The following is an 18918-nucleotide window of genomic DNA, read 5'->3' on the forward strand; positions in this document are numbered from 1 at the left end:
AACTGATCCTTTAATTCGCATATAACTTAACAACCTTATCGTGAATGAGCCCAAACTCTACAATTACATATCGCTTGACTTTGTTGACTTGTGTATGTCTAAAAGATTGCTCAATCGACAAAACCGGCGCGTGGTTCATCTTCGAGAGAATTCTTAATTCTTAATAAACGCAAGTCCGCGCTGTTAACTATACAGAATTAAAAGCACCGAGGAAATCTGCGGCATTTGGATGAGCAATAAATATTTAACGGGTTACCCTTTTCCCTAACCTCACTCAGAATAATTGAATATATATTTTACAAGTACTTGATGAAGCGAGTTTTCGCAATATTTTGCATTTTATTGTTAACACTTCAAACCTCCCCCCTTGCTGACACACCCCCATTTTTTCCAAAAATATTTCATCCCAGTAAGGGTTTGACTGACATTGGAAAACATGAAAATTTTGTGAAAAGATTTAGAATTTACTTTTCTCCTTTCAAATTTTCAGGAATGTGGCTGACATCTGGAGGATCAATTTTGTATTACTTCATAATAATTATTCATAATAATTACTGACATTTTGATGAAAAATCTTTTTTTCCTCAAATATGATAACAAATTTATGCTAATTTTTCTGAAATTCTTATTTTAATACACTTTAATGTAAGGTAATGTAGGGCCTTATTGCTATAAATACATGTTGAGGTAAAAAAATGAAAACACAGTGTGGTCAATTTCAGGCATTTTTGGGGGCCATAGATGAGTTAAAGTTTGCAAGATCAGTACTAATATATATGACCTAAATGTAAATGAGTGAGCCATTGTTTTATATATGTTAGTGCATCTAGTTCAATCTATTTCCCAAGGACTGTGAAAGGTGTTCACTGTAGTTTAGGGTAAAACTTTGGAGTCAAGGGAAAGATCATTTTCCTTGATGAAAATTGATCAGAAATCAATCAGTGATCGGTACAGCATTCTGTATTCGTCGCCAACAAAGCAGCAGAACATCGGCCATGCGCTTTGTCGAATAAGAACTAGTCGCCGTGTTTGCACTGACATATTTTGCTAACCAAAGTTATTGAAATAGTCGATAAGTTCTATCGTATTTCGTGTGTATAGTAAATTCGCTCGCTAAGGAATTATTGAAAGGATTAAATTAATTTCTCTTAAATTCGTCATAAAATTCAATTAGACAGCACGAGAATACAACGCTAATTACGTGGCTAATTGAACATCTAGCTACAAATAATTGAAAAAGCTTAGTTTCTTTGTTTTTCCTGTTAAGTCTCTCTCCTTCCTGACATCTCCAGGTGACTTCGCTTGTAACTGAATTCATCCCTACTAGAGAAAGATAATATCAATCACTCGTGTGATATGTTTTCTCCGAGTATAAAAAGTATAATGGGGAGAAAGAGCTTTTATGCTTTTTAACTCCCATGCATGACCAAGGCCGACAAGTAATGAGAATAAAGAAAAATATCAATTAGGAAACTAATAGTTGATCTAATACCAAATTCTCCGAACCAACATCATAAGAGATGTATGGCAGACAGTAAGGAGAATTATGAGAGATCTTGGGAGTGAAAGGGTTTTAAGTGTGTAACAGGAAAATTAGATCGATAGCATACATATTTGTTCCTCCGTCGCTCATTATTAGTAGGGCTAGCAGATGATAAACTTAGGACAATAAATACGATCAGGAATGAAAACAGATACGCCATCACTGGAACAGAGGGTACAGAAGCTCCTGTTGGGAGAAAAATGTGGGATTTGATGATTAGACTCACACAGACTTAGGAAGCAATTTAAAATGGCACCTGTGCACTTTTTAATTCTAACATTATCACTCTCGATTAAATTCTCCGCAAAATTTTATACACTACTGAGAAAAGAGAATTTTCATTAACTTAGAACACATCGTTTCGATGGAACAATGACTGACCAACAATGTAAAGTAAATCGCTTTCATATCTGAGGAATTTTGGTTTAAGAGATTTTGAGTTAATCAAGAGGAAACCAAGTTTATACAAAAGTTCTTAAAGGCTTACCAGTTGGGTTTAAAAAAGTCGATATTCTTGAGTCGCTCAACTTCAAACACATTCGAAGGAGCTTAAGAAGCAGATCAAAGAGCCGTGAATTTTACTGGTTGTAAACTTATCGATTGAAATGTGGCAATCTATCTCTCCCCACCCCACCCCCCCCCCCAAATTAAGGGGGAAGATAGCATTCTTAGGCTTAAATTATTTCGAACCTTTTCCCCTTCGAATGAAATTTGAATTTCATGTATGAATTCAAATTTGCGAATGAGTTGCAAACTGCAAACTACAATAGAACTTACCGCCAAAATGCGCCCGACTGAATTTTGATCACTCGGCAAACAGGATGGTTGGAAAGTGGAGAACAGCTATACAACAGCGCTTTTTATGGCACCGCCAAATGGTTTATCCGCCTGCGTCTGTGGTTTGTGTAATGAAATGATATAAAACTGATATCCCCCGAAAGAAGGCGCCATAGGACTTTGCTACCACAATATTGTTCAATTACAAGAAAGTCAGAGAACTGGAGGAGTCTGAGTTAAATACAATTGATACTGCAACCACTAGAAGGTACCCTCTTACAGTTATACACGGTTTATGTGATGGGATAGACAAAATCTTTCACAAAATTCGGGGGCTCAGGTTTATGGCGATTTTCCCGTTGACTACAGTGAAGTCAGCCCACGTGTTTCCTGGTAATCCTCTTGAATTTGTTGTTTTGGCCCCGGTTGTTGTTTTCGTAGCCAATTCTGGTTCACATCAAGCGGCCATCTAAACGAAACCAGGTTAATTTCATTATCTTCTTAATTTCAGGATGTTAGCAGTGAATTACATTTATTTGGCAGCTGAATCACGTACGCTATCTGGGAAAAGTTGCATCTTCGTATATTAAATAATCGCGAGGAAATAAAAGGTCTGTCAGCAAATTCATGCCAATCAGTCTAATCTAAAAAGATGATTTTACCAATTACAATTATGTCTTCATAAATGATTCTCTGGCCGGCTTTGATTTGTTAGGCGATATTAACGTAAATACTTAACAGAGTTTTAGAAACTGATCTAAGTGACAAGACACGTGATCTGATTTTAGGACGGTAGTTTCCGATTTTAGATATTAGACATTAAATACACAAATGTCCGATTTTGGACGTTAGTGTCGGTATGTAAGACAATCCTATCCGGAGTCTAATTTTGGACTCTAAGTTCCGATTTTGGACACTACCTTCCAATCTTGGACACTATTGTCCAATTATGGACGCTTAAGTCATGTTATCATAAAAAGGCGTGCTGCGCTATTTAACGGTAAGGCTTTTGGCCTTCGGCACAAAGCTCCAAAAAACTAAATTAGATACCCTTATCACTAAATCCGTACTACTTACCAGCACCTGAGCCCCCCGGAAGTCGAGCACTGAAACAGCTTTGCAGGAAGTTTCTTAAAACAGTTAGGACGAGACCAAATGTCCGATAAGAGGGATTTCTTGATACTTAAGCCAATTGGGCAGTTAGACGAGGGAGCCCTTTCAAAGTTTCAGAAACTCGTGCTCTACATTTAATATGGTAGAAAATAGTTTCATGATTTAATAAACCTTTTCAAGTGCGAAGTGAGGAAGATGATTTCTCCATGCAGAACGGTCTCCCGCTGCGCACGATTGTTTGACTGCCATGAGCAAAATAACAATCCCGTTCTGCGGAAGCTATAGATATGATAATATACAAGAACTCCAAGCTAGTAAAGATTGCTGCTTAAATAGTTGAATTTGAAAAACACTTTGTGAACGTCCGGGTGAGAGGAAGACTTCAGTTAAGAAAAAAAAAAGCTGTATCATGGAAACAAATACGTACGGGCATGTTACAGGTAAGTAAACGAACAAGGCAGGCTTTCAGAATTGAATACATCCCATTTTGCACTTGATTTTTGTTTTGGGTCAAAATACCTCACGCTGAGAATTGTAATAATCTCCCTTGCTGTTTCAGTCATGCTATGGTGGCAGCGTTCTCGCTCTATGCTGAGGAGTTGCTATAAAAGAACGCAGCTATGATACAGCTAGTAGTTTACAGACGTTTTAAACGACAAGAAGAGTTCCCTCTGATCACGAGAAAGAGAGCCTAGCTTATTGAAGGAAACTTTTCTCTTCAAAAACGTCAAATGTAGGTAGACGCACATGCTTTTTTCGGTTTTGGTTGCACAACGCTGACTTAAAAAGTGAACTACTGCAAGTTTGATACCGCTTGATCCAAAACTCTCACCTTCATTTGTACCGAACTCGAGAACAGGAAAAAACATCTTTCCTCACTGTGTTGCCCCTTTTATTTTTGATAGAAAATGAAGGCAACTTCCCTTCAAGTGGCGGTAGTACTTTTGGCCTTGATTACCTTGCCAATTTCTACATCGGGAAATTCCGCTTGGCAGAGACTGAGAGGCGAAAAGAGGGTGAGTGTGTAATTAAAGAAAAACGTCATAGAAAATTTTGAAAAGCTTACGTTTCGAGCATTAGCTCGTTGGTCTGAGTCACAGCAAATTTGTGAATGGTATGCAACTATTTTGACCGCCGCAGGGGACGCAGATTCTCGTCCAGTTCATTATAAAATCTCCGAGTTCATCACTGAGCTTTGATTAGAGTGAGTTATCCGAAGCGAATATATATACATAGAAAAAGACATCGGTTGTTCTAAACGAAACATGCCATTCATGATATAACTTTCCAACATTTTAATGATAATTATATACCTACAGGTCGTGGACTACAATGTTTACATTAGCGAGTCAGGAGAGAAATACACTGAGAGAATTGAGGTGAATCGAGATAAGAACACGGAATTGTTCGAAGTTCCAGCCCATCCTGGTGTTGATCGTTCTGATGTTCTGCATGATTTCAACCAAGTGAGTTTTAGTGTAGACGAATTCTTACTCAACGTTCATGATCACTGTAAAGCCTCTTTCTCCTTTTTACACATAAATTTAGCACCACTCATGCAAAATCCAGAAGTTGCTTAATTCTTTCTAACCTCACTGTTAACAGCCCAAGGTCGCACTCACGTATTTTTGTCCGGGTGAACTCCTGTATCGACTTCCATCCTCGCTACTTGTTTTTACTAGCTACAAGCTCTTCAGTAATAGTATATCTTTCCATTTTTCCATTTTTTATTTTTTTACTGTGAAATAATGCGATGTTGCTTAAAAAAGCGATATTTAGCCATTGCATAATTAAGTATTTGATATAATTTTCCTTATTGCTCTTTATTCATCGTCCCAGAATTTGACGATGCTGCGAATCCCAGACCAGAATACCTGCTGTCTGTTTCCTCTCATGAAGGAGCAGACGACCCCTGAAAAGTTGATTAGGGATCTCGACAAAGCTAGCGGGGTAAGAGTGATTGATACTTTTACAATAAATCGTAGTTTTGAGCGTTGGCCGGGGTCAATCGAAGGATTGTGTATTATTTGTGCGTGTGTCTAAATACCAGAATATGCAATTAGGTTATTGAGGTAAGCTTGTGTTCCTTTATTCCAAGAAAAGCCAAAATTTCGATTATGAAGGTAAATTATTTTTGAAGTTTTACGATTCCCCAGCGTTCTGATTCATACCTTAATTTGGTGAACGGAAAGTCTACAAACAAGTACGTTTTGAAACAACCATCAGAAGCATTTCTTTGCGACCGTTGAGAAAGAACATAAAGAGAAAAACAAAAAGGTATCGGTGTACTTTGTAAAGTCCTGACCTACTTCACCCTCTTCGTATAAAAACGATTTAACAAAATATTGAATCCTCAACTCTATCAGATGGTTGTGACAGAGACCAAGCGGGTTGACAACACTTGGATTCTTGACGGCCAGCTAACAGACCGAACCACACTCAGCGAGGAGTTGGCGCAATTTTGTGCAAAATACTTCATATACCAAGTGAAAATGACCCAGGATTCGTTAAGTGTAGCAAAAGGTAAGACAACGAAACTATCAAGTCACATTTCGTCAAGAAAACTTCGCATAGCCTGGCGTTGTCACGAGGTCACTCACGCACACACACCTGAATGGACGAACAGATCTCTTGCGAGCGCGTTATTTGTATTCTTGCCAACTCTCCGTAGCCTGAGTTCCACATCCAATCAGCAACGTTCGTCAGTTAATATTTCAAACTATTCAGTTCTTTCAGAAAGTCAACTGAGATGTTTTGCTATTTTTCTAACTCTGTATAATCAAATTACAAATGCAAGTATCAGTTGATGGATGATTTAATGTTCCTTTCTCTTTGCTGTAGCGGAAAGCCATGTAATCGAGGAGGTAGAGTCGTAACATAAACAAACTGTGTCTAGATGCTGCCTTCAATGCGTGTATTTCGTCTAAATTTTACATAGCCTGCGTAGCAAGAGCTCGATTTAATCTGGACACAGGTAATTTAAAAATAAATTAATCTGGGCGAGTGGAAGTCACGCACACACCACAAACACACACGCCCGCACACACACACTGCTCTCTTGCACGCGAGTTAATTGCATCCTTTCCGAATGCCTGCAACGTAGACTAAATCCCACATTCAATCAACAACAGCCGTCTACAACAGTTTAGAATGTCTACCTCTTTCAGCAGAAAGTCTACGTTGTTTTGCTACTGTCTCCGACTTCGTAAAGTCAAATTATGAAGTGCAGAATCACTTGGATAACGATTTAATGTTCCTCTCTCTGTTGCTGTTACAGAAAGCCGTACGATTCGAAGGAGGAGGAGTAGAAATATGAACAGACTTTGTTCCGGCGGCATGAATCTTACTACTGCCTTCGCTACCTGTTCTGGAAATCCTAAATCTAAGTGCAGCGTTGAAGGAATCACGTGCTACAAGTATGTGATTTGCACTGAAGTTGGCAAAGATGGTCTTTGGCCCTTACTAAAACGGGAAACGATGTCGTCTCAGGATAACAAATACGATACTTGCCATAAAGAACATATCTCGAATGCAATCGTGTGTTGTGAATACATTTGCCAAAATAAATCATCCTCAGCTACCTAACTGATGATCACCATTTCCTACTAATTAGTCTCAGAACATTTGAACGTTCACTTGTATGTTTGACGTCATGATCACACGGCTACGTTAGATGACAGACAAAGCTCTCTTTCTTTAAACGATGCTACAATTATTAGGGCGATTAGTATCTTCACCAGTTTGTATCAACAAGCAGTCCTTTTTTTCGTTTTTATGTAAGCGATACTAGATAGAAATAAACTGCAGAATGTTCTTGAGAAGAAGAGAAAGACTGTGTCTATTCCTAATAAATGCAAATTATTTCAAGATGTCGACGACACCTTGTTGGGGACGATTGATTTATCTATCACCATGGAGGTTTTTTTTTTTTTTGCTTGGGGGAGCTCACGTGGTTTTCAGGGAAAACGGAGCGGGATCAGTCGTCGCCAAAAAAGGTGGGCTATGGAAAAATGACTCCCTCAAAACAAAGGGAGGGGGAGGGGGAGGGGGAGGGGGGGGAGGGTAGGGGGGAGGAATCATAAATTACAGAGTCTTATGGAGGGATCGGCAAACCGTCTGTAACCTCCATCCCTCCGATAATCCCAGGCGACCAGGGATGGTTGTAGACGGCCTTCCCAAGCAATTTAGGACAGGCAAGCTCAAACACACCTGCTTGGATTCTTCATGAATGATTCAAGCGCTTGTCCGTAAGAGAATGGGCTCGAGACTGGGACCCATTACAGCTCATCAACACTTTCTAGAGATGCTCCGAAATAATTTTAAGACTTTAGATATAGGACCTTTCTCTGTTACCCGCACAAGATTATATTAATTCAATATTCACTTTTTCTGTTGTGTTAGTTTTGTTTTAATTAAAATACCACGAGGTACGAGGAGCGGAAAATGAGCGTCAATTCTTGCAAACAACGCTCTTATTGACACTTGGTACTCAAATGAATCATTCGTGATTCATTTACACACAGCAGTGTCTATAAGTTGCAATAATTCAGCAGTAAAGGTACTACTAAACTGATTAGATTACTGTCTCTTACATTCGTCACAAAATTTAATTAGACGGCGTGAGAATACAGCGTTTATGACGTGGCTTAGCAACGCATTTTCTTTCTTACTGCGAAAACCTTTTGTTTAAAAGCAATGAAGTCATTATTCCCGGCTCTTGTAGCGTTTGAAACATGTCTACGTTTCTAACACGAAATAAAGCTCGGTTTCCAATGAAATATTATTTCATAAACGCACTTCAACTTCATTATTTGCGAAGAATTGAGAAGTCAACAACTTCTTCGGTCGATAATCTAAGCGTTTTTTGTCCGTTGAAGTACGTTACAGAAACTTGGCGGATTTAAAATCAACACAGTATTCAGCGTTCAACTGCTGAAGTTGTAAAGTGGCTCTGTCGACTCTAAAGCCTTTCGTTTGTAAACGCTACATTAACCCTCTGCAGGACTGTATACCAAACATTTCAACCTGTAACAGTAACCACAAAAATGCGCTCATTACACGATAAGCTTACATTCAAATGAAGATATTCAACTTTCAATACATTACTAATCACAAAAACTTTTTATTTTCCACTTTACTTTACCAAAAACTACTTTATATCACAATTAATTAAGTTTATAACGCTTACGGTCGAACGGCACCTACTGAAGTTCCAAAAGTTCTATTTCTTCAGACTCCTTGGGTAAAAGCACACTTTCGGTGTCAAAACAGCTTTAGTTTACATCCTTTAATTGGGACATCTTAAGGCACCGAGGAAATCTGCAGCATTTGGATGAGCAATAAATATTTTACAGGTTACCCTTTTCCTAACCTCACTCAGAATAACTGAATACATATTTTACAAGTACTTGATGAAGTGAATTTTCGCAATATTTTGCATTTTATTGCTAGCGACAGGAAGGTGGACACAGGTTCCGATTTTAGTTCCTAGTGTCCGATTTTAGACACGTTCTTAAATTCTCAGACAGTTCTCTTCTTCTTCTTCTTTTCCTGAAGAATGGCTCATTTTTGACATCCACTCGCATCCTCTGAGCCAAGAATTTTGCCAAGAAAAGTCTCTTCATTATTTTCGAAAAAATAATGAAACCTCCAGGTCGGTTTACTTTATTTCGGTCAGTGATCGGTAAACTCTCAACCAATCAGAATACAAAACTGAAACCAATCATCCCTTGGTCACCCGCGTTTTACCGCCTTAAATGCAGTTTGCTTGTTCCCCTTTGACCTCTCATTGGCTCTTTAGAATTTCCCTTTGGTTTTTTGCTATGGCTTTGCGACACTCAATCGAAAAGCCCTCTAGACCATTGATCTGAAATTCATCGGATATAATAAGGCACACGAACAGTGGCATATAAATCCGCATACTAAAATAAATTATTTTTTAAAGGCCCATTTTCACCCTTGATGCAGCGCGCGTTGCGACCCAACTTCCTGTAACGCGAAATTCTTTTCGGGTTACTGAAAACCTTCTAAAATCGTCTTTCTCAAGAGCCATCCTGGACATACAATCAATTGTTTTACGGTAAATATATTCACCGTTCGTCATTTTAAAGTTTTCTTACAGTATTGTGAATTTTGTCGGGTAGAATCCGAAGAAAATATTTTTCAAGTGTCACGCTTGGATCTCTACGTACTCTATGTGTAGGGTCGGCGGAAAGGACAACGTTCGAATTTTTTCACTTTGTAGAAGCGCTTGAGGATTCTAAATAAAGATAAAATATTTTCCAGTAATTAGGACCGTGTCCGGCCATGTCAGTGAAAAGTTTCTAAGTGTCACGCGCTTGGCTACAGGGTTAGCGAAAAACATCAAGTTCAAACTTTTTGGCTGCCTGGAAGCGCTTGAGAATTGTAAATAAAGGTAGAACATTTTCGTATTTTTTGGATTTCGAAGAGACTGCCGGACGTTTAGTTATTTTAAGACCGTGTCCGGCTGCCGGACGTTTAGTCACTTCACTGAAGGAATGTCCGCGACACTGACAGCTTGCGTTACAATTATTATTTGCTGCTTTGCATGGACAACGACCTTGACCACCCTTTCGAGCGCAAGCTCCACTCTACGGGCAGGAAACTTCAACTGACCCTCGGTCCTATTTAACAAGGATGGCAAACTTCAATGAAAAAAAAATTGATGTATGAATAAAAAACGTGGTGGATCAACATTTTCACCTTCCTCGGAATGCTCGCAAGGATTTTCGTGTTCCTCTTCAACAACAACAGACCCGTGAGCGTTTAGTACCTCGGAATCTACTAAATTAATGGATCCATCTGATTCCATACCGGATCAAAACGTATAGTATTGTTTTAAACAGAATTATTTTGACAAGCTCACCAAACTCATCGGAGAAAACGCAGAAGCTATTTTGAGACAACGTGACTAGGTAAAAATAACCGACCAATCAGAGGCGCTATTTAAACAAAAGCGGTGGTTCAAAACAAAAACAAACGACTACGTTGCATCAAGGTTGGAAATAGGCCTTTAAGCCGGAAATTGTTGCACGATGTAAGCGAGGAAGTTAACTCATTACGAAAGCTCAGAAATGCAGGTTAACCACCGCAGTGAATTTTGAAAAGCTGATACTTCGCAAACGCTGAAATAAGTAAGTAAGTAAGTAGATAAACTCTTTATTTAAAGAGGGTAGCACTTAATAGCCAAAAGGCAATTAAACATGCGGCCTTAATGCAATACATATGATAGTACTAACACAAACATAGATATCAATTACTAAAAATAAATACATTATTATAGAAATAGAAGAACAGTTAAACAAAATAAAAATCTTATGATAAAATCTTAAATAAAGTAGATCTCAGGATTAAATGACAGAGTCAGGAAACTGTAAAATAGCCTGCAGTGCACGCGTCTAATTAATGCAAGCTAACGTTATAAGCTCGCGATCGTTTATCCGACCGGCCATGTTTGATTTGGAGTTAAAGTGGACGGTGAGGGTAGGGGGCGGGGGAAGGGCGAAAAAATCTTCACTACCCTACCCCCATTCTTCTCCTTAGTTTTGACCGTTGGCCACCCCCTTAGGTACAAATTGATTTCTCTCCCCAGCCTTCCGCTGCCATTAAAATCTAAGATGGCGGCCATAATTTTCGTTAAGAAATAACTGAGCATTCGTTCGCCAAAATTACGCCTGCTCTGTGGGCTAACAATAAAAAGGAACCTAATAAACTACAAGATGGTTCAAACTCTGTTGGTTTCCGAGAAAAATTGCCTTAAGGCCTTTTTAAAATTTTTTACTGATGTCTTTTGTTGTAAGGTGGTAAGTAAACTGTTCCATAGTTGACGAGTGATAACATTGAAAGTTTTACCGCCATCTGATTTACGTTTAAACTTTGAGCGTGCTTAGTTATAGTTTGTATACCTAGTGTTACGAGAGTGAAGATCACCATTACGTGTTAAAAGGCGAGTGATATACGCAGGTAATTCTCCCCGTAGTCTCTTAAATGCAATTAGAAATTTGGAAATTTTAACATCCTCGTAAAAAGGTAACCAGATTAGATCATGAAATAATCTGACATAAGAGGCCTTAAAATCAGCGTCCATAATAAGTCTAGCTGCACGTTTCTGTAATTTCAGCACTTTAGCTAGAAGGTCATTTTCACAATTGGTCGGCCAAACAACGGCTACATAATTCAGTACAGATCGTATCATGCTCTAATAATATAAACGTTGTTGCTTCATCGGAATTTATACTCTAATTTTTCTTAAAATGCCAACGCGTTGAGAAAGTTTTTACAAACATTTTCAACATGAGAAGAGAAAGACGGTTCGCTATCAAGTTCTAAACCTAGCAATTTGGTATTTGGGACATAATTATGTGAATTCATGCTGTTAAGTAACATGTTTTTGTCCATCTTCGAGCTGAGACGTTTCCCAGGGAAATCAACGTTTTCGTCTTGTCTGTGTTAAGTGATAGATAGCTTACTGGCATTGGCCTATTTGGTGACCTCAGATAACGTGATGCGTGATGCCCTTTCTTGGAGAAAATTGACTCACTGCACGATTTACAGTTATAGTGGAGCCAAGACAGGAATTCAGAACTCATATACAGCCAGATAAATTGGTTTCATAAACTTGGTTGACAATATAATTTATAGCCAGTTGAGAATGTCTCCTACTTCCTTTTCCCTGTTCACGTCCCCTACCTTTGTAGTTTCACAGTGTACGTGTTCATCTGTGCAAGCTGCTCGTTACTATTTCCTTGTTTGTTCCTTACTTTTGTAATTTCACAGTGTACGTGTTCATTTGTGTGACCTGCTCGTTGTTACTTCCTTGTGCTTGCTCTCTGGTAACACGAATGTTTCCGCCTAGGATTACTCCACCATTTGCGACAACATCAATAAAGATTAATCGTAACCTTCTATAGGGTTTCCAATCGACCTCCTGCGTCCTTAATGTTTCCGCTCAGGATTCCTCCACCATTTGCGACAAAATCAGTAAAGATTGATCGTAACGTTCCTTAAGGTTTCTAATCGACCTCCATTCTTAAATAAGATCACTTTATCCTGAAGCACCTTCAGTTAAATTATAAGTCCACTGTTTGAATAAGTTTGGGAAGCTTCTTAATTAAAGAGGAGGAACCAACTTTAAAATTCCTGTTATCATAAAAAGGCGTGCTGCGCTATTAAACGATAAGGCTTTTGGCCTTCAGTACAAAGCCTCAAAAAAAATAAATAAATAAAGTAGATACACCAATCGCTAAATCCTAAAGCCTCCCGGAAGTTGAGCGCTGAAACAGCTTTGCGGAGACGGTTTCCTCAGGTAGTTAGGACGTGACCAAATGTCCGATAAGAGGGATTTCTTGATACCTAAGCCAATTGTGCAATTGGACAAGGACGCCCTTTAAAGTTTCAGGAACTTGTGGTCTATATCTAGAATGGTAGAAAGAGAACGTCTTGTATCAAAATATAATATTTGTTTGCTGTAACAATTTAACTTTGGGATTGTCGGGGAAGAACAGATAATCGCTCCTTGTGTCACAAACCAATAAAGCAGTATATCACGGACACAACATGCCGGATACAACAACTGTTACTTGATAGTCACGCCACGCAGTAAAAATAGGCTATCCCCAAGTGTCATAACACATTTGGGCTTAGCTAAGCCGTTCCTGTCGCTGAATCATTCTGCAATTGTGAAAATTGTCATTCATGCTATGATTATGAGTTATTTCCAAAGAGAAAATTGTTCGAAAGAGTCCTAAATTTACGTAGCACTCGCTAACGCGCAAGCCGCGCGGATCCTCGCGCCTGATTTCATTTCAATTTTCAACTTTCATTAACGTCACGTTCGAAGCCAAACACCTTTCTTTCACTTGCTAATTGAGTCCTCTTGCTTTACATTGACAAGCCTATGGATATTTTACACTTCCCAGGCGAGAATTTTGTCCTTGAGCAAAGCTCGCTATGAAAGCTAAGAAATACACTTAGACCACAGCAGTGAATTTTGAAAAGCTAGTATTTCGCGTGATGCTCTTTCTCGGAGAAAATTGACTCACTGCATGATTACAGTTATAGTGGAACCAAAACAGGAATTTAGAACTCATATACAGCCAGATAAATTGGTTTTATAAACTGGGTTGATAATATAATGTATAGCCAGTTGAGAATGTCTCCTACTTCCTTTTCCCTGTTCACGTCCCCTACCTTTGTAGTTTCACAGTGTACGTGTTCATCTGTGCGAGCTGCTCGTTACTACTTCCTTGTGTTTGCTTCCGGGTAACACAAAAATTTCAGCTCGTGCGATTTGCGACATGTTTTGGTGGACAGTGTTCCCGGTTGTGCTGAAGCTGTTGATTACGCAGGTGGGCTCTATGCCAAGGAGTTGCTATAAAAGAGTGCAGCTATGATACAGCTAGCAGTTAGCAGACGTTTCAAAAGACAAGAAGAATTAAGCTTAGCTTATCGAAGGAAACATTTCTCTTCAACCATGTTAAATGTAAGTAGATGTGCATGCTTTTTTTGGCTTTGGTTGCACAACGCTGACTTAAAAAGTGAACTATTGCAAGTTTGATACCTCTTGATCCACAACTCTTACCTCCCTCTGTGCCGATCTCGAGAACAAGAAGAATCTTCCCTCACTGTGTTTTCCCCTCTATTTTTGATAGAAAATTAAGGCGACCTCTCTTCAAGTGACGTTAGTACTTTTGGCCTTGATTATCTTGCCAATTTCTACTTCGGGAAATCCCGCTTGGCAGAGACTGAGAGCTGAAAAGAGGGTGAGTATGTGGTTAAAAAAGAAACGCCATGGCAAATACTGAAAAGCTTACGTTTCGAGCGTTAGTTCGTTGTTCCGAGTCACAACAAATTCGAAAAGTATGTAGCTATTTCGACCGCCGAAGTAGACGCAGATTCTCGTGCAGTTCACTAAAAAATCTTCGAGTTCAACACGTGGCTTTTATCAGAGTCAGACATCCAAAGCGAAATCAGGAAATAACTTGACACTTTATTGAACCGATGAGTCTTAAATAACAATTTACTATAGTAATCATCGCAAAGTTCGTTCTTCATAATAATATTCTAAAAATGTCAAAACATTGTTTTATTCAGGCACATATGTTTGGGTGTAAATAAGAAGAGAACGTCATTTATCATCCATTCTCGAAATGGTCTCTTTAACGTATCAAGGAAAGTGCTAATCAAATCCAGAAATGTTTTCAGTTAAGGGTTTGCTTCAGAATTTTCAACGAACCAAACGTCTGTCCGTCGCAGATGAGAGCTCTCATCTCATCAAAAGTGTTTCATTTTGATAAGAAAACAAAGGGTATATGCATTTCGTGTACATTTTCAAATTGCAACATTTTTGCACATAAATACATATTAAAGATATATATATGTATATATACATGTGTATAGAAAAAGATATCGGTTGCTCTGAACGAAACGTGCCATTCATGATATAGCTGTCAAAAATTTTAATGATAATTTTACACCTAAAGGTAGTGGACTACAATGTTCGCATAAGCGAGTCCGGAGAGAATTACACTCAGAAAATTGAAGTGAATCAAGTAAAGAATACCGCATTGTTCGAAGTTCCCGCCCATCCTGGTGTTGATCGTTCTGATGTCCTACATGATTTTAACGAAGTGAGTTTTAGCGTAGACGAATTCTTACTCAACTTTCATTATTACTGTAAAGCCTCGACTCTTTTTACCTTTTTACACATAAATTTAGCACCACTCATGCAAAATCCAGAAGCTGGTCAATTCTTTCTAACCTCACTGTTAACAGACAAGGGTCGCACTCACGTATTTTTGTCCGGGTGAACTCCTTTATCGACTTCCATCCTCGCTAATTGTTTCTACTAGCTACAAGCTCTTCAGTAATTGTATATCTTTCCATTTTTCCATTTTTTATTTTTTTTACTGTGAAATAATGCAACGTAGCTTAAAAAAGCGATATTTAGCCATTGCATAATGATATCATTTTCCTTATATCTCTTTATTTATCGCACCAGAATTTGACGATGCTGCGAATCCCAGAAGAGAATACCTGCTATCTGTTTCCTCTCGTGAAGGAGCAGACGACCCCTGAAAAGTTGATTAGGGATCTCGACAAAGCCAGCGGGGTGAGAGCAATTGATACTTTTACAATAAATCGTATCGTAATTTAATTGTTTCATTATTTGTCGTAATAATTTTGAATAATACCGGTGCAATTTATCCCGGAAAACCCCCTTCATGGCCAAACTACACTTCAGGATGACAGGCCGGGCAAGGGCGTGAGTTATTTTCATGATAAGCGATTTAGCTCGACATAGTTAATAATCAACTAGAACTTGATATGGGACAAATACTACTATGGCTGTATACTTTCCGACGCTTTGAGCGTTGATCCGAGTCAATCGAAGGATTGTGAATTACCTGTGCGTGTGTCTAAATACCAGAATATGCAGTTAGGTTATTGGGGTGAGCTTGGGAAAGGATGATAGTGAATGTTTAGCAAATCAGTGGGGCGTGTTCTTTGTTCTTTTATTCTGACTTGAAATTCAAAGTTTCCATTATGAAAATAAATATTGTTTTTGAAATTTTGCGATTCCCCAGCGTTCTGATTCATACCTTAATTTGGTGAAGGAAAGTCCCCAGAAAAGTACGTTTTGAAACAACCATCATAAGCTTAGGACTGAGATTTCTTTGCGACCAGTGAAAAAGAATACAAAGAGAAAAACAAAAAGGGATCATGATTTAATTGCAAGTTTAACGCGAATGTAAAAATCATGGGCCTGATTTTGAAACAGTGTACTTTGTGAAGTCCTGACACACTTCGCCCTCTTTGTATACTATCACACAAATTCGAAAACGATTTAACAAAATATTGAATCCTTAACTCTATCAGATGGTTGTGACGGAGACCAAGCGGGTTGATAACACTTGGATTCTTGACGGCCAGCTAACAGACCGGTCCACACTCAGCGAGGAGTTGGCGCAATTTTGTGCAAAATACTTCATATACCATGTGAAAAAAACCCACGATTCGTTAAGTGTAGCAAAAGGTAAGACAACAAAACTATCAAGTCACATTTCGTCAAGAAAACTTCACATAGCCTATCGTTGTCGCGAGGTCATTTACGCACACACACCTGAACGGACGCACAGATCTCTTGCGTGCGCGTTATTTGTGTTCTTGCCAACTCTCCGTAGCCTGAGTTCGACATCCAATCAGCAACGCCCGTCAATTAACAGCTCAAAATTGTCAGTTCTTTCAGAACGTCTAATAAAGTTGTTTTGCTATTTTTCTAACTCTGTAAAACCAAATTACAAATTATAGCATCGGTTGATAGATGATTAACTGTTCCTATTTCTGTGCTGTAGCAGAAAGCCATATAATCGAGGAGGCGGAGTAGTAAACAAACTGTGCCCAGATGCTGCCATAGATGCCTGTATTTCGCCTAAATTTTATATAGCCTGCGTAGCAAGAGTTTGATTTTAATTTGGACACAAGGAATTAAAAAATAAATCCGTCGGGGTTAGCTGGAACTCACGCACACACCACACGCACTCACACCCGCACAGACACACCACTGCTCTCTTGCACGCGTGTCCATTACATCCTTACCGAGCGTCTGCAACGTAGACTAAATCTCACATCCAATAAACAACGGCCGTCTCTAACAATTTAGAATGTCCAGTTCTTTCAGAAAGTCTACGTTGTTTTGCTATTGTTTCTGACTTTGTTAAATCAAATTATAAAATGCAGAATCACTTGGGTAACGATTTAATGTTCCTCTCTCTGTTGCTGTTGCTGTTGTAGAAAGCCATACAATCCAAAAGCGAAGGATCAGAAGAATAAACAGACTTTGTCCTGGCGGCATGGATCTAGATGATGCCTTCAACTCCTGTTATATGCCTAAATTTAGGTGCAGAGTTCGAACAAGAACATGCTACAAGTATGTGATTTGTACTAATGTTGGCGAAGATAGACAGGATAGTTGGATCGACGTACGAGACCGCAGGGCGGCTCCCCTAAGGGTAAATTGCCGTGAAGAGCACATCTGGAATGCAATCGTCTGTTGTGAATACACTTGCATGCATAAGTAAATAAACAAATTATCTTCAGCTCCCTAACTACTAACCATTTTCTACGAATTAGTCTTAAACATACAATTAAACATAAAAGAGAACATTTGAACGTTCACTTGTATGTTTGACGTCATGATCACATGGCTATGCTAGAAGACAGACAAAGTTCCTTTCCTTTACACAATGCGACAACTATCAGAGCGATAGGTATCTTGACCAGTTTGTATCAACAAGTGGTTCTTTTCTTTTTGTAAAATAAGCTATATTTAATAGAAATAAAGTATAGAACTTTTTGGAGAAGGAGAGAGTAACTGTGTCTATTTCTAATAAATGCAAACTATTTCAAGATGTCGACAACATCTTGTTAGGGACCGTTGATTATTCATTGCCGGGAAGGTTTTTTTTTTTTGGTGGGGGGGAGGGGGGGGCGGAGGGGAGCTCACGTGGGGGAATAGAACGGGATCAGTCGTCGCCAACAGAGAAAAAGAGTATAACGAGGGGCCTATGGAAAATCGACTCCCAGTTAATTTCTATAGAACAGGGATAATAGGAATATTGCAAAGCCTTATGGGGGATCAGGAAACCGCCGGCAACCCCCATCCCTCCGATTATCCCAAGGTGACCAGGGCTGGTTGTGGGAAGACCCAGTTGGAAAACCTTCCCAAGCAATTCCATTAAAACACTTGCACCCAAGTATTCGAGACATGCAAGCTCCAACACACCTGCTTAGAGTCTTCATGAATGATTCAAACGCTTGTCCATAAGAGAATGGACTCGAAACTGGGATCCATTACAGCTTATCAACCTTCCTACAGATACTCCGAAAGAATTTTAAGGCTTAACAGACGGGACTTTCCTCTGTTACCAGCGCAGGATGATATAAATTTCGGGTCTATACTCACTTTTTCTGTTGTATAAGTTTTGTTTTAATTAGAATAACACGAGGCATGAAGAGCGGAAAATAAGCGTTAATTCTTGCAAACAATGCTCTTACAGACACTTAGTACTCAAATGAAGTCTCTGCGTCATTACTGACTCATTTACGCACAGTAGTATCTATAAGGTGCGATAATTCAACAGATAGGGATTACTGAAAGGATTAAATTACTGTCTCTTACATTCGTCACAAAATTTAATTAGACGGCGCGAGAATACAATGCTAATGACGTGGCTTAGAAACGCATTTTCACTTTTACTGCGAAAACCTTTGTTAAAAAGCAATGACGTCGTTATTCCCGGCTTTTGTAGCGTTTTAAAAAGCATATCTATGTTTCTAACAGGAAATGAAACTCAGTTTCCATTGAAATATTATTTCATAAAGGCACTTCAACTTCATTATTTGCGAAGAATTGAGAAGTCAACAAGTTCTTCGGTCGATAATCTAAGCGTTTTTGTCCGTTGAAG

General features: G+C 38.9%; 2 protein-coding genes and 1 long non-coding RNA gene across 3 annotated transcripts; 2 read left to right on the plus strand and 1 right to left on the minus strand.

The window, feature by feature from the left end:
* The first annotated feature begins 4698 nt into the window (after nt 1–4698).
* On the plus strand, nt 4699–7009 carry LOC149033926 (uncharacterized). The gene is made up of 3 exons (XM_089194234.1): nt 4699–4899; nt 5273–5383; nt 5800–7009. Exons 1-3 carry the CDS (start codon nt 4732–4734, stop codon nt 6238–6240), a joined length of 720 nt encoding a protein of 239 aa, XP_089050360.1. The 5' UTR covers nt 4699–4731; the 3' UTR covers nt 6241–7009.
* Nucleotides 7010–13763: 6754 nt separating this feature from the next.
* LOC149033927 (uncharacterized) lies at nt 13764–17814 on the plus strand. The gene is made up of 6 exons (XM_089194232.1): nt 13764–13934; nt 14104–14214; nt 14935–15081; nt 15453–15563; nt 16331–16487; nt 17246–17814. The coding sequence occupies exons 1-6, from the start codon at nt 13842–13844 to the stop codon at nt 17530–17532; spliced, it is 906 nt and encodes a 301-aa protein (XP_089050358.1). The 5' UTR covers nt 13764–13841; the 3' UTR covers nt 17533–17814.
* On the minus strand, nt 17244–18377 carry LOC149033928 (uncharacterized). Its single transcript, XR_016183025.1, has 2 exons — nt 18237–18377; nt 17244–17330 (listed from the first exon to the last, which is right to left on the minus strand). It is a non-coding gene; the product is annotated as an uncharacterized LOC149033928 (long non-coding RNA).
* Nucleotides 18378–18918: the final 541 nt, after the last annotated feature.

Source organism: Pocillopora damicornis, chromosome 14 (genome assembly GCF_964200805.1).
Source record: "Pocillopora damicornis chromosome 14, jaPocDami1.2, whole genome shotgun sequence".
Taxonomy (NCBI): domain Eukaryota; kingdom Metazoa; phylum Cnidaria; class Anthozoa; order Scleractinia; family Pocilloporidae; genus Pocillopora; species Pocillopora damicornis.